Source organism: Parasteatoda tepidariorum, chromosome 9 (genome assembly GCF_982258835.1).
Source record: "Parasteatoda tepidariorum strain Cologne lab strain chromosome 9, Ptep-v5.0, whole genome shotgun sequence".
In the NCBI taxonomy this organism is placed as follows: Eukaryota; Metazoa; Arthropoda; class Arachnida; order Araneae; family Theridiidae; genus Parasteatoda; species Parasteatoda tepidariorum.
In genome coordinates this window covers 66,605,428-66,621,986 of record NC_141763.1, presented here as the reverse complement: position 1 = coordinate 66,621,986, position 16,559 = coordinate 66,605,428, and the positions used below count along the sequence as shown (strand labels likewise).

Genomic DNA, 16,559 nt, shown 5'->3' with positions numbered 1-16,559 from the left:
CCCGGTGCAGTTCGGAAACTGAATAGTTTAGATAGCTGAGATATTCTATCCTTCTCTTTATGTTATAAATAAACGATATTGTATAGAATTCAAATGTTTTGCAAACAAACTTTTCATTTCAAAACAAAATATTTTTCAAAACTGCACAGACAATATTTTCGTCACTTTTCATCAAAATAAAAGTTTATATAAAATATATATTTAGAAATTGAGAATTTTATTGGTGCATTTAAAGTAGAGTATAAAGTTGGTTCAATAAGAATTTTCCCCAAGTTTGTAAAAATCTTGAATTGTATTTTATTATTCTTTAGGATTTAAACTTTTTTTATTATAGTTTAATATTATGAAATAAATATTTAAAATATTGATAATAGAATTAAAGGAAATTTAAAATTCATATAGATTGAAAAATAGTTACGACTCACAACTGTCAGATAATAAACTTCTCAAAAGTTGAAGAAATTTGGAGCGGGTACCAAAAGCTCCGTTTCGCGGAAGTGACCCAATATTTTAACGAAAAATTATATTTAATTGGTAATTTTGACTTTTTAAATTTAGAAGATTATAATTTTTTTTGTAATACTCCGTTTAAAGGAGAGCCGGATATAATTTAAAAATCAGACATTTTTTTACTTAAAAAGAATAACATTGTTCTCTTTAAAATGGTACAAAAATTACCGATTTTAATCTAAAAATGCAAATAAAACCTAGTTTTGTTTTTTCTACTCCTTGAACTTGAATTGATGATGAAACTGATAATGCTTTTTTTTTCCTTCATAACCAGTTTTTTCAATTTTACAACTAAAGATAAATGATTAGATGACTCCTAAAAAAATATAACACAATGAAATTTAGAATGTTTTACATACTTTATTTAAATTTCAATAAATGAAAAAATTTAATTTTTGATACATAACTTTTTTTAATATATTAAATATGCACTTTTAACTTTTTTTTTAAATGCACATCGAAGAAACCCTATCGATATGGAGGATTTTTATTAAAATTAAATCACAAATACCTAATATTGATATTTTCGGTTGAATCAAAAAATAAAGACTTTTTCTCTTTTTTAAGATTTTAATCTCTTTTAAGATTTTAAATTTTAGATTAAAATATCTAAGATTTTCAAGCAAACTTCGAGAATCATTGATAGGAGCAATAAATTAATTTCATTTTTGAAGCAGTTTGAAAAAGTATCAAGTAGGCTATATTGAAAATTTATAAAATTTCTCTACGTACACAATCGTAAATTTAGGAATTAAGTGACACAGCACCAACAGACTAATAGGATCTCATCACAGAAAGACAGATGAAAAATTTTATTTTTTTAGGCAGTATTTCTGATTGATCTTCGTTAATTCTGATCTTCTGCAATGTCCTTAATATAACACTCTCGCGAATAAAATACCATTAAAACTAAAAAAAAAAAAAAAAAAAAAATTAAAGAAAAAAGAAACTCTAAATTATTGTGTAACCTGCAAAAATAAGACACTGCTCATAAAAAGTTTGCTTTTAATTTTTCATTTCTCCTTCACTTAGAACTCTTTCAGATCTCCGTTGCCAACACGAGAAAAGAAACTTAATCGATTATACCACGTATCGAACCACGTATAAATAGTACAGAGCAATTCGAAAATGTGGTTTGCAATTATAATGCCTCAAGCCTTTCATATAATATAGATATATAATTTATGATAAAAATATAATTTTTATAATATTGCATGATTTATAATTTACAATCTTATTTTACAGGCATCGGTATGGACGACTCATTTGTATTATTGGCATCTTGGCGAAGAACAGATCCAAAGCTGAGCGTGGTTGACCGTCTTGGCGAAACTTATGCCGAAGCTGCAGTATCTGTTACCATCACATCTCTGACGAACTTCATTAGTTTCTGGATTGGTGCTATAACTCCGTTCCCTTCAGTTCGAATCTTTTGCATCTACACCGCTACAGCAGTCCTCTTCACCTACATCTATCAGCTCACCTTTTTTGGAGGATGTATGGCTATATCTGGCATTGCAGAAGAAAGAAGCCTGCATGCCATGTTTTGTGTGCCAACTATGCCAAAATCTCTAGCAAGTAAGTTTAAATGTTTAATTATTGAATTTTAATATCAAATTAAAAATTAAGGGATTGCGATAATTGGATACCTGCAATGGACGTCATGCTTGGGTATATCGTGGTATTTGTTAATGCTACGTTTCAGCAGCTAATCTGGTTCAACACACACGAGTGACGTCACTTGCAGGTATCCAATTAAATCTGATCCGAAAATTGATTCAGTGTGATTAAAAAAAAACTAAGCCTAATAGCTGTAACGTTTACACTTCTCAAGTTGCAAATATCCAATCCATGTCATTCATTAAAAGTAAAGCATGACCACAATAGCCCTTTGGGGCCAGGGGATAATGGTGGTTAATGCTTCATAATTTTGTGACCAGATGCATGATAACAATATGACTAGTATTGCGCACCAACCACCTTAATTTTTCATATGAGCTGCAACCTTTCTATTTGAAGCTTTGTTGGTTTCAAGTCTCAACCGAGGATCGAACCCCAGCACTTTAAAATGGCAGCTTATCGACTTACTCACCATGCGATTGCGGCTCTAATTGCTTCTAATAAAATTTTCATATTTACGGATGAAAAGTTACCTCAGAGACATTTGACAATTGCTTATATCAAACATTCGTATACAAGGTGTTCTGTAATATCCGCCCTTCATACATTTTTTTAGAATTTTGGATTTTTGAATATTTCTGTATTTATAATAGAGATTTTGAAATAGTATTTATGAGGGGAAAATAACGAAAATCTTGAACGAAAAGCGATTATAGAGAACAAGATTTGAGTTTTAATATTTTTAAAAATAACGGATCTAATATTTTTGTACACAATGTTAAAATGAATGAAAAATACTGTTTTACACATCTTATACGCAAAAATAAAGAAATAAAACAGGACAATAACAAAATGAGTAGTAACAAACAACAAAACGAGAACAATAATAAATAGAACGCGAGAGAGGAAGATATAAAATATAAGTTTTGCTAATAAGAACAGTTTTGAATCTTTTGCCCAACTATGTTGCTTGTTTCATTACTTGAAAATGAAGTGGTGACATTTTTCATACCTTTAAACCTTTCAAACCGTAACTTTTTAAAATAAGCAATTAAGATTGTGAAAAATACAAGGGAGGGGGGCAATTAATTTCCCGGACTGCTCTAATAACTCCTGAAAATATGCTAATTACATAACCATTTAATGTCTTTCAAAATAAAGTCCCGAAATACTCTTCTGTATTAAACTTCAAAACTTTCAAGTTCTTATTTCGAAACGCTTTCTAATTCTGACGATCTTAATGACTTCGTCATTCTTAAATCTTCTTTCTTCAGCAAATTGATTAGTTTTGAAGAAGCATATTGCGAAAGGCGAAGGTAATTTTGAAGCAGATTAAATGAATATGCTATTCACATAATATTTTTAAGAGTTATTAAATCAGTCCTTAAAATTAATGGTCACGAATAAAATTTTTGAGCAAATATTTAGCAATACGATTGCTTTAGTTCCCTTCTAATTCAAGCTCTATAATCTTTTATACGGGTTCAGCGCTTGAGTTCAATTTGAAATTTCGAAGCCATTTTCGTTTTCTGAAATCACCTGCCTTGGGAAATGAGGGCATTTGCATTTTTTTTCTCGATCGCTTATCTAGGAATAATCTTTCATAGCATTTTTTATGTTAGAAAAAGAGAAGAAAAAAAACTTATGCATTATTCTTAGGCAGTATAATATATCCTGGATTTATAGAGGTACAGAAAATTTTACCGAATATAGGCAATTTTTTTTTCATTGAAAAAATATACATAGTTCTATGAATGCACATTTACCTCTCATATAACTCGAAAATTTGTAATCTTTTATACTCTGTGGATAACAAATAAAAGATAATAATAAAAAAATTTCGTATCATACTTTGTTTATTTAGTTAGCCCGAATTATGGATATAATGATGCATAAATAAACTCAATATAATTACGTTGTGCACATAATTACTGATAATGATGTAAAATTGTGTGTTAACTATTACAGATAACCTTTGCACGCTTTCTAAAATTTATTCAAATAGAGGTGTTATTAATTGATTCTATATTACTTAAACTCCATTCTTTTGAACCAAAATTTATTTCTAAATTTATCCTTAAACTCTGTCGAACCCATTATTCCTTTACAGTTCAAAACAGTTTTCTATTTCACAATTAAAACTTTTAATTTGCATCTAAAGACTATTTTAATTTGCTTCTAAACAATACTTCAATTTGTTTCTAAAAACTATTTTAATTTGCTTCTAAACAATACTTCAATTTGTTTCTAAAAACTATTTTAATTTGTTTCTAAAGACTATTCTAATTTGTTTCTAAAGACTATTCTAATTTGTTTCTAAAGACTATTCTAATTTGTTTCTAAAGACTATTCTAATTTGTTTCTAAAGACTATTCCAGTTTGTTTCTAAAGACTATTCTAATTTGTTTCTGAAGACTATTCTAATTTGTTTCTGAAGACTATTCTAATTTGTTTCTAAAGACTATTCCAGTTTGTTTCTAAAGACTATTCTAATTTGTTTCTAAAGACTATTCTAATTTGTTTCTAAAGACTATTCTAATTTGTTTCTAAAGACTATTCTAATTTGTTTCTAAAGACTATTCTAATTTGTTTCTAAAGACTATTCTAATTTGTTTCTAGAAACTATTTTAATATGTTTCTAAAGACTATTCTAATTTGTTTCTAGAAACTATTTTAATTTGTTTCAAAAGACTATTCTAGTTTGTTTCTAAAGACTATTCTAATTTGTTCCTAAAGACTATTTTAATTTTCTTCTAAAGACTATTTTAAATTTGCTTATAAAAACTATTTTAATTTGTTTCTAAACACTACTTCAATTTGTTTCTAGAAACTATTTTAATTTGTTTCTTAAGACTATTCTAGTTTGTTTCTTAAGACTATTCTAGTTTGTTTCTTAAGACTATTCTAGTTTGTTTCTAAAGACTATTCTAATTTGTTTCTAAAGACTATTCTAATTTGTTTCTAAAGACTAGTCTAATTTGTTTCTAAAGACTATTCTAATTTGTTTCTAAAGACTATTCTAATTTGTTTCTAAAGACTGTTCTAATTTGTTTCTAAAGACTAGTCTAATTTGTTTCTAAATAATTTGTTTCTAAAGACTAGTCTAATTTGTTTCTAAAGACTAGTCTAATTTGTTTCTAAAGACTATTCTAATTTGTTTCTAAAGACTATTCTAATTTGTTTCTAAAGACTATTCTAATTTGCTGCTAAAGACTATTCTAATTTGCTGCTAAAGACTATTCTAATTTGCTGCTAAAGACTATTCTAATTTGCTGCTAAAGACTATTCTAATTTGCTTCTAAAGACTATTCTAATTTGTTTCTAAAGACTATTTTAATTTGTTTCTTTCTATTGATCGATACCTAAATTTAATTACAATGGTTCAATTTTTAAATGAATCTGTTTTTATGATACTTTGATGATACCCGATCTTTAACTAAACAGAGACTTGTTTCTGTTGTTTCAAATCATATTGAGATCATATAAATTTATAAATGGATTACAAGCTACTTGGATCAAAAAAGGTAAGAAATGTTCCTTTATTTTTTTTTTAAACCTAAAACTTTTGTATACTTTTAAAAATTTTGACATAAGAAATTATTTAAACCCTAAATCTTAAAACCTCATGATACCGATGAATTGTTCAAAGTTATGAACAAACAGAATGATCAAATATCTTTTACGAAACAGAACTAATTTTTTGTAAAATTCTTATTTTTATTTTAAATTTTTTACTGTGGTGCTGATGAGATTGTGAACACATTATTATTTAAAAACAGTTTGATTTTAGTTCTCTTATTCGTGGAGCTCCAATCCTATTTGCGTCATAATTTAAAAAAGTGATGCTTTTATTTTCCACTTTAATTTAAATATTTTGGCTTTATTCTAAATCATCCAAAGTTGATTAAGAATTAAAAAAAATAGAGTTAACAGAAATCAAAAATTTGACCAATAATGCAAGATAGCGAAAGTGCACCCTATTTCGATAGTCGATAAATTAGACTCAACCCAAGAACTTCCGGATCCCGCCTTAGCACGGATCAAATTAGTAGTCCAACGTTACAAACATAAACTCCGCAGTGGAGGAAAAATAAGAAAGATGTCACTGCGTTCGGGTTACTAAGCTGCGCAGAGGGGGAAATTACGAAAGATTGCATTATGCTTGGGCTACTAAAGGGCCAAATTTCGTGTCTATGATAACCCGTGCTGAGGCTTTCTCTCTTCTAGGTGTATTGCTCGACGCCGCTTAAGGTTTTAAACAAGGAAAACCGCGGCTCGTCATGGCACACGTTTGCCCCAGGAGATTAGGGTTAATTAGGGTAAAATAATTTAAAATTTGTTTGTAAATTTTTTAAATAAATTACAAAATTGATAGAACAATAAGCAGTGATTAAAACATTTTTCATTAAAAGAAAAAATGTCCAACTATCGAAATATCCAGTTTTTATGGAAAAACTGGATATCTGGTGTAAAATTAAAATTTAAGCAAATTTCAAAAATTTTTGTTCCTAGAGCTATTGTTTCGATTTTTACTGCATCCGAATTGATAGCGAACAAAATCTGTGTTCCTAATTTCTTTAATTTAAAAATTAGATTAAAAATTATTTTTTTCAAATACATCGCGTAACATTAATTCCCTCTGATCAAATAATAAAACCAGGTTAAATGTCTAGACAAACAACAAATAATCACGTCTTTTCTTTTAAATATTAGTTTGACATGTTTATTATCATTGAAAAAATTAAATGCTGTTTTTCCGTGATAATGTGCAAGCTATTGGATATTCTAACACAAAATATCACGCACAGTACTTTTAATCATAATAAGCTGAACCTGATTTTTTTTTTTTTTTGAACAAACAAATTGAAATGTTTTTGGGTGGATTAATTTTTTTTCTTTTCTGGATGTTAATGTTGGGAGATAATGGACTATTAAAGTCCATTTTATTTAAAGTCTTAATACATTCAGAATCACACAAAACTCCCATAAACACATTTCTTTACTTTTCTAAGAGTGCTAATTATTAAGTTATCGAAAAACGCTTCCTTACGTTTTCATCTCAAACGGGTAGTCACGTGATTATTTACAAACTGACGTCACCTGTGCTCATCTGCCGTTTGCTTACAATCCGTTTGCTTACAATTACTGTCATGAAAGCCATCGTGTTCTATCTTTTGTTTGAATTTTCGTAATTTAATCCAACTGTTATAGATTGCAAATAAGCATATCAGAATTAAGGTATGAATAACCAATTATGCTCTTGTGCAGCCTAATGATATAACGTATTTTTAAATTATCATTAAATTTCAATGGTATCCACTGAAACATTGTTAATAGACGAAATTCTTTAGCTATGAGTATTTGAGAATTTTTAGCTCTATAAAAAGGCGTAAAATGAATTATGGATATTACTTATTTATATGACACTTTATAAATAAAAAGTAATTTTCTTTCTTTTTCTAACAATATTAATTTTAAAGATTTCAGTTTCTTTTCTCGATGATTTATTTTTGTTATAAAATTCCTGTTTTGAGTTAGAAATGCTGAATTAGTTTTTTTATTTTATTTAGCATAGTTTAAAATTTTAAAAATGCATAAGAACTAAAATTGTTTTTCTTTTATATATATATATTTATTCCTGCTTTAATTTCATGCAGAAGATTATTTTCAGCATAATAGAAACCTTTTAAAAAAGTTGTGATCTCAGCAAAACTTTTAATAACTCGGGTAGAAAATAAAATTTATTAATAATAAATTTTGTTTCAAGTTAAAAGAAGTAAAAGAAATTAATATATTCTAGTAAATTTTTTTATTTCATTTTTATTGCATTAATCTGCATTATAATAGAATTGAAATCAAGCACATAGATTTATTTAGTTCCATATTAAAAAATCAAGAATTAAATTTTATAAACAATTTTGAGCCGTAGCAAAGTTCTACTTGCCCAAAAAATAATAAAAAATGTTGAGAATAGAAATAAACATTACTGTTTATTTAATTTATTAAATAATATAAAAAAAGTATAAAATTATTTTCCTTTGGCATGAGAATTTTTCAAATTCTCCAGTTCTAGAGAAACAGAAACGTCAATCTTAATAATTTGCTGAAATTGTAAGTCTAAATTAAATAATGAGGGAAATTTGGAGCATAATCCCATGATTATGACGATGATGATAAACAGTTACGTTTTAACTAGATTCTGGAAAGCGCTGATTTTTTTTCTCGGTGATACCAAATGCCTAATCTGTTATTCCCCCCCCCCCATTTATTTTATTTTATTTCATTTAAAATGTAATACATTTATTTTACTATTTTAGAATTCCAATTTGCAACCATTAACATACAATTTACAGAAATAAGCAGATAAATTAACAATAATCATATTTTGTAAGTGGTATATTTCAGAAAGAAGAATTAAACGTTATAAATAAAAATAATTTCTAAGCATAGCAAAATTTCTATTCACGAGAATAATAATTTTGAGATTAGATGTGAGCAGTATTGTTTATTTAAATATTTCATGCATGTTTAAAAAAAAGAAAGGGAAAAGAAAGTGTGTTAGTAAGTATTTACATTAAAAAAATTCTTCAGCTGTTACTTAGCAATTTGCTGAAATTATATGGCAAAATTAAATTACATCTCATGAATTTTTGAACATTTGCAAATAAATTGTATCGATGATGGATAAATATTTTTCAAAAGACTCTATTTAAGAAAACACTGATTCGTTTTAATGCAATTCCCAATACTTAAATCGAAAACCCTAAATGTATAATCTACCACTGATTTTAATTTATTAGGTTGCAATTAAACATTATTTTAACTTAAAAATTCGTTTAAAAAGTCTTTTGTACAATCACACCTCTGATTTCAATCGAAAAAAATTGTTGATTCGTTGCGAAAATCTGTATTATTTCTCCCGCCTATTTTAAGTGATAAACTGGCTAAAGTTTTAAAAATCGGTTTTCCATTCTCAAAAGCGTACATTTAATTCACAAAGTTTAATAAATAGTACTCATGGAACTATCATACGATATAAGTAATATAGAAACTAAAAGAGCATTGAACATATGGATGAGTTGTTTCCATTCAGTTTTAGAACTTTTTATCTCTTCAGACCCTCATGAAATGGTTTGACTGAAGAAATACTTTTCCTTTCTTCAAATTAAATTTATTAAGTTAATTAACAACAATTAAAAGTTAATTAAATTTATTAACAACATTTATTTTGGGTTTTAAAATTGACTGGAATGTCGCCGGGCCTTTTTTCAAACAGCGCAGTATAATTTGGATCTGAAAGTTGCCAAACTCCTATATATTCAGACAATCTCTGTTCATTGTGTGTAGTTTTTCTTACAGGCAATTCAAATTTGAATTCTTTATAAGGAGAATAAAAAAAAAGTTATGAAGGCTATTTTTAATGCATTATTTTAAAATATGAGATTTTAAATTTAAAACGAAACACTGAATGTTTGTACCCGTTTAGATTAGTTGTTTAATTATGGTTACAGGGAGTTATTTAGTTCTGGTACATTTCTATTTGGAACAGTTTAATTCTGGTATTGGTTACTGTTTTTGGTAATTTGATTTTAGCAATTATCTAATTTGTGTTTGGAGCAGTTTTTTTAATTTTCGTACATTGTTAATTGCTTAAATATTGCATTTTTAGAAATTGTTTGACTGTGGAACATTTGTGTTAGAACTTGTGACGCTAAATTTTACATTAAATCAATCCACCATCGTTACGGAGCAAGCAAAATTCATTTTCTAATTGCATCTGTAACATTTTTTTTATCAGTTCAATTTTCTGCATTCTTTTGAGCAATAAATCTATTTTTAAACACACGTCCTGTCAAAAAGTGTCCAAAGCGTTGAGAAAAATTAGGAGTTAAAAAAAGAAAAAGAAAAGGATCAAAATGATCACAATGAATTCTTCAGCTAAACGCTCCACTTTAAAACTAATCACGAGGAAAAAGGAAAGTGTTTTCGTTGCTCGAAGCGGTCCACTTCAACTAAAAGATTTTTTTTTTCTGGGTCACAGGGTCTGGGAGAAAGTGGAATTATTTAATGTCTAACTACTCCGTACCCTCAAGCTGGACTCCCCGTTTCTAAATACCATCTCCTCATCCCCCATCACTTCATTTCGTTTCTACTTCCTCCAATGCCAGATTCCAAAACCAAATGAGGAAGTTATTTGATTTGAAGAATACGCTTTGGAAAAAAGCCATATGGATGCAGGTTAATCAAGTTGGAATTCAAGATAGATATTTTTATCTGCAATTGCAATCTTCTTTCGCTTCTTTTTAAAATTAAAATTTTAAAATGCTTATTGAATGCGATGGCATAGTTTACTTTCAATTAGTATTTACTTCCGTTAAAAAAAAATTTAGTACTTAGTAATTTTGATTCAAAACCAGAAATTTTAAGTCTCCCATTGCTTTCATCCATGAGCTTTAGTTTAAGTAAATATTTTCAAAATAACCAAGACTTTGTTTTAGATCATTTTTGTTAAAAAAGTTATTTTAGTTTACTTGTAAAAAAAAATTTAAAAACTTTTTTTGGTAAGCTAGTTTTTAACTGTTTTTTTTTGGCAAAAAAAGTAGATATACTGCTTTATTTGTTTCTTCAAACATGTAAAAAAATGCATTTAAAATAATAAAACAATACATGAGACAAGAAACTAATTTGGAACTAAATGGTATTTCACAACTATAATTAATTAACAATCAAAGTTTTAAGTTTATGTTTGCATGCGTTGTTTATAAGAAAAAAAGAGGAATACTAGGTTTGTTATTCAAATGGTGAAAAATATTTATTAGGGGCAAAAACTTCATTGATAAAGCATCGATGACGAACTTTTTTTTTACTTTCTATAATTTATCTAAAATTTCTTAAAGTTCTGAATTTTTTATAGTCGTTTAACATAAGCACTGCCATTATATATATGCAAACAATTCTGTGAAATATCGCAAAAATTAGTATAATTTAATTTTCTTTAGAGTAACATTTTAAGAAATGGATACTATAATACTTTGCGTGCAGGATTACAATCATAATAATCATAGTAATGACTTGGAATAACTTTTATTAGTCAATCAAATATACTTTTTTTAAAACCATACCGGCTCAAAAGAGATTAAAAAATAAAAAGCTCTTTTTAAATTACAAAAATAAATTTTTTGAATTTTTATATAAAAAAAATTACATATTCATTAGAGTAATTCATTATTTTAAGAGCTAGATTGAATCAAAGCATCATGCTGGACTCAAACTAGATCTCATTTTTAACAATTCATATTTCAAGTTGCATAGCGTAAATATAATTTGCCTCTCCAAATAATTTTACATAAAGTTCTTCAGTACGTCAGTATGCTTGACTGAATTTTGTCATATATTTAAATTATTTTCATAGTTGAATTAACTTTTAATAAGCGTAGATTGTTTCTAATATAAATTTTTCAAAAATATAATTTAATCCAAGCTAAGAGTTTGCAAAAATTGGCTATTAAATGAAAAGGACCTATCGATATTAATCCACCCACCCATTAGGTTTGGGGGAAAAAGTGGCTAATAAGTCATAAATTTACCGCCCACTGCCAACTAACTGAAAATTTAAAATTTTCTCTACTCTAGACTCATTAAAGCTTATGTTTTAAAAGTGAAACTAAATTTTCCCCTCAAGTTTATTATTATCTATAGAGGATTAATACTTTAGATTCTGTAGTAAGTTTTATAATTATTTTAATGAATAAAGCACATTTGTTTAGTTATGTATTAAGTACCTAATTTACGAAAACTTAGATCCTGTTCGGATTTTGAGGAAATTGGCTCCCCCAAGTTATTAGTTACTTTTAAAAAATTTCATGAAAAGAACTAAAATAGTTTTCAGTGGGCTCAAATACCTTGATTCCTATTAACTTAAGATTAGAATGTTTTTCTAGTCATTTGCTTCTATAACACAAAATTGCATTAGTTTTATATAAAAAATCCTCTAAATAGTGCCCCCCCCCCCAGAAAAAAAAGACTTAGAATATTTCTTACCTTATGACTCGGATTATATGCATAATTTGTACAATCCAAGTTATAACTTGTTTATAGCTTTAACTTCACTGTTTGGATGAATAGGTTGTTTTAACGATCGATCACAGCGAGCAAATGAGGGAACTGTTAACAAAATCTATTTTTTCTAAGTACAATGCAGAAAAAAAAAACTCCACTCTGAATACCTTTCGATCTAATGAGGGGATCTTAACGTTACTTTCTTTGAATAAACATAACTTTTTCTACGAATTTGGATTTTTGACCTCCAAAATATAGAGGGTAGCCGCAATTTGGAAAATATGATCAAAATAGTCTGGTCAGAGAGGGTGAAAAGATATGTTTATATAGAGGTAAGTTTTTTGTGTCTGATTTTGTAACTTAAAATATCGTTCACATTAATTAGCATATGGTTACCTCCTCAAACCATTAAGATTGAGTCCTAAAACATAAAGATCTGATTATTAGGTCAAAAATTATTCAGAGTGGTCTGTTGTACTGCACGTTGTATTGTACGCGTGTACCTCATTGCATGTGTAAAGCTATATATTTCATGTATGTATGTTGAGCTATGATTCAAATTCAAAATTCCTATAAGATAAATGACATAAAATTTTTATTTTCAGAGGGCAAGAGCTGGTGCTACAGAGTTTTTTGTACTGGAGGAAAAAACGACGATGATCCTGACAATCCTATGGACAACCAGGAGCACAGCTTAATGGTTTTCTTCAGAGACTACATGGGAGTCTTCCTCAGTAAACCATGGGTAAAAGCTTCAGTGGTCCTGTGTTTCATGATGTACCTTGCTGTTGGAATATGGGGATGCCTTCAAGTACGTGAAGGACTAGAACGATACAAGCTATCCAGGAGCGATTCCTATTCTGTCACCTTCTACGAAAGAGAAGATAAATACTTTAGGAAATATGCTTACAGGATTCAGGTGGTGGTCAACGCAACATTAGATTATTCCAATGAAACAGTACAGACACAGATAGAAAGCATGCTGCAAAAGTTCGAATCCAGTCCCTATGTTTCAGGTCCTGATTTGACAGAATCGTGGCTTAGAGCTTTTAACCGCTTTACAAACGATACTCGCACTTCTTTCATTTTGCAGTCTTACAACAAATCGGATTCAGCTGATTTTATAAAGATTTTAGATGTGTTTTTCAACTACCCCCTATTTCAAAACTTCAGGCACGATGTTCTTTTTAATGAGGATAAAAGTAAAATTGTTGCCACGAGGTATGTAATTCAAGCCTACAATATTATTGATGCCAACAAAGAGAAAGACATGGTATTGGAGCTCAGGAAGATAGCTGATACGCAACCATTTTCTGTTAATGTGTTTCAGCAGTATTTCATCTACTTTGATCAGTTTATTCTAGTTAGAGATACTTCTATACAGTCAATCTGTGTTGCTGTTGCTGTCATGATATTTATATCATTGCTGTTTATTCCAAGTTTGCATTGTGCTGTATTTGTTGCGTTCTCTATAATATCAATTGAAGTTGGAGTTATTGGATATATGACTTTATGGGGCGTCAATCTGGATTCAATATCTATGATAAATCTAATTATGTGCATCGGGTTTTCGGTGGATTATTCAGCTCATATTTCTTATGCTTACTTTTCTTCAGAGAAAAAGACGCCAAATGATGGTATCAGAGCAGCTTTACATTCTCTTGGTGTGCCCATCTTTCAAGGTAGCATTTCGACTATTTTAGGGGTCATCGCATTAATATTTGCTCCATCTTACATATTTCTAACCTTCTTCAAAACTGTGTTTTTAGTCATTTTGTTTGGAGCCCTGCATGGAATTTTACTGCTTCCTGTACTTTTATCCCTTTCCGATTCGTGTTTCAATTCAAAAGTATGTTCCATCTGTCGTCATTTCTCGCACAGCTGTATTTGCAATCCACTACATTCTCCAGAAAAAGCTCCAATCCCAAGCTTGCCGATTGCAGACTTTACTCAGTACGGTGTTGTTCAACCCCCTCGATTAATGTCTGCAAACGGATTTTTAGCACCGGAAACAAGATTTGTTCCCCCTTTGAAAGTGAAAGATGTAGATGACAACAGCAGTAAAGGCTCGAAGCTTGGCGACCTTTGGCAAGAAAATGGTGATAAAGATTTGGGTATAGGCACTAGTGGTGAAAGTAGTGATGGTAGTTGGAAATGCCCCCATGAGGACAGAGAAAGATCCCCCGTTCATTCGCCACACAATTTGCCACCAGTTGTTACCAATTCAGCCAATTTGGCGCGTCGGCCCCAGGAACATGATAATCCTGCTTTTTCTATTGAAGAAGAGGTTCATCCTGCTCATCCTCATCACAACCGTCGCCAACAAGAAAGGCAACCAAGCAAAACCAGAAGTTCTTCGTGTTCTTTTCCACGTGATCGAATGCGCAGTTACATTGATGACGTGGCAATAAATAGATCAGCAGTGCCTTGTCCTGCGCACGAGCATTCCGCGCAGGGAAGAACTTCCAGAGAAAACCCAAATTATTTTTTTCACGGTCCTCCAAGACGACCCATCAGCGGAGGACATTTAAATAGAATCGAAGACTGGGTTCAAGATCCAAGGGAACGGCCCAGACGATCACGTGACAGAACCACCGGACGCGATGGTGAGCCAGACAAAATGTTTACCGTTAGATTATGACAATCGGACAACGTAGGACAATTTTCTACATTGACAAAACACAAATAAGGCATGGTAAATTATTTGTAATGTACAAAAGGGAAATTCCCGGCCATGTTTTCAATGACGAGAGCTTTCATGGGACCAGCTAATATTTCTGGTAGTTTATGAAACAGAAGAAAAGTCTACCTCCATAAGCTCAAAATTTGCTTGAATTTTCTTCTTTTGATTGATTGGTTACTTTGAAAACAAAGTTTTTAATCACGTTATCGAAGCGTAACCTTTCAACCATGTTCGGCCCGTGAGAAAAAGCTGATTTTAAAGATCAAAATGTTCTTTAACTTTCTAACACATAAAATAATGATATACATTGGAAATTGGAGTGAATTTCAAGGGCAAATATCTCTCAGAAGGATATCTGAATAGGTGCTACGTTAACAAATCTTTATGCAAATAATCATTCCAAGAAAGACACTACATCTGAAGAGTGCCTTTCGGCAAGTCATGTTGGTGTTGAAGTCGATTGAATGCACTAATTTTATGCTTTAATCCAATTTCCGAAACAAAGTATAAAATTTTTTCCTTGTAAAGCTTTTATTGCAGCTCAAATTTCTTTAGTAATAGTTTTTTTCTACCATTCAATGACTTTTCCAATTTTCGAGTCATATTTGAGTGAACTGCACTGCTTGTAAATAGATCATAAATACTCAATCTTGCCACTTGTAAACTATTTTCAAGTAACATTTTTCGAACTAGATAATCCATTTTTGGAAAAAAGTCAATTATCAACAAAAAAATCAGTATGGTGCAGGATTTTGAGTGAATGTAACGTTTGATGTAAGTACTTTTTGTACAGTTGTGTATTAAAAAAATTTTTTTTAAACAATTTATGACTCCGACTTTTTAATTATTAAGTTTGTTCTATTATTTTAAAAGTATATTACCGCATGTCCGAATAAAAAAAGTGACAATACAGTGACGTTTATAGAGATAAAAGACGTAACAGCATCAACAAAGGAAAACTTTGTGATACTTAGAAAAAAATTTGAAAAATGCTCCGCTGTTCAGGGAAATTTTTACACCAGAAAAATACTAGGTCGAATGAAATCAAATATGGCTACAAAATACAACAAGCTAAAGTAGTTTTGATTATAATCGTAATAATTATCTCGCGCAAAAAAATGGAAAACAAGTGTCATTTTAAAAATATTAAATATAATTTAATTTTTTACATTAATTTGTACAATGCTTTTAAAACATGTTTTCTTTAATTTTTTTCATGAAATTGATTTTTATTTCTGAATCATATTTTCCTTGTTTAAAGTGATTGTGGCAATTTAAGCCACATTTTAAGAGATTGTTCCGGCTTGAAAAGAAGGAAACTAGATGTTAGAGTAGTTTGTAATTATCTAATAAAAATCAAAGTTATCTGAAAACAATATCAAGGAATAGCTTGATATAAATAAGCAGCATTTTGGAAAAAGATGTGGTGTATATATTGCCCCTATTAAGATTATATTACCCTTGAATTTAAGAATTCAAAAGGCTTAGGAATCCAAAATCCGTTGGCTGGGAGGAAAGAAAAACTTTTACCGCTTTTTATGGTTACATAGAAGCTTTTATAACCCCTTTTTTTTCAATCCCTTGAATTTTTACACTTATGGCTATTTAATTGGAATAACTCAAAGTATGAAGATAACATTCTGGCAAACGAAAATTCAATCATTAGATCAGTATCTACAAACGAGGT

General features: G+C 29.4%; 1 protein-coding gene across 1 annotated transcript in view; it reads left to right on the top strand.

Moving 5' to 3' along the window:
* LOC107446858 (patched domain-containing protein 3) overlaps positions 1–15,695 on the top strand; it is a 60,731-nt gene extending 45,036 nt beyond the window's left edge. The window contains exons 2-3 of the mRNA XM_016061632.4: positions 1,756–2,088; positions 12,795–15,695. Coding sequence (XP_015917118.1) covers positions 1,756–2,088; positions 12,795–14,830 — 2,369 coding nt within the window. The 3' untranslated portion in view covers positions 14,831–15,695. The remainder of the gene's footprint in view (positions 1–1,755; positions 2,089–12,794) is intronic.
* Positions 15,696–16,559: the final 864 nt, after the last annotated feature.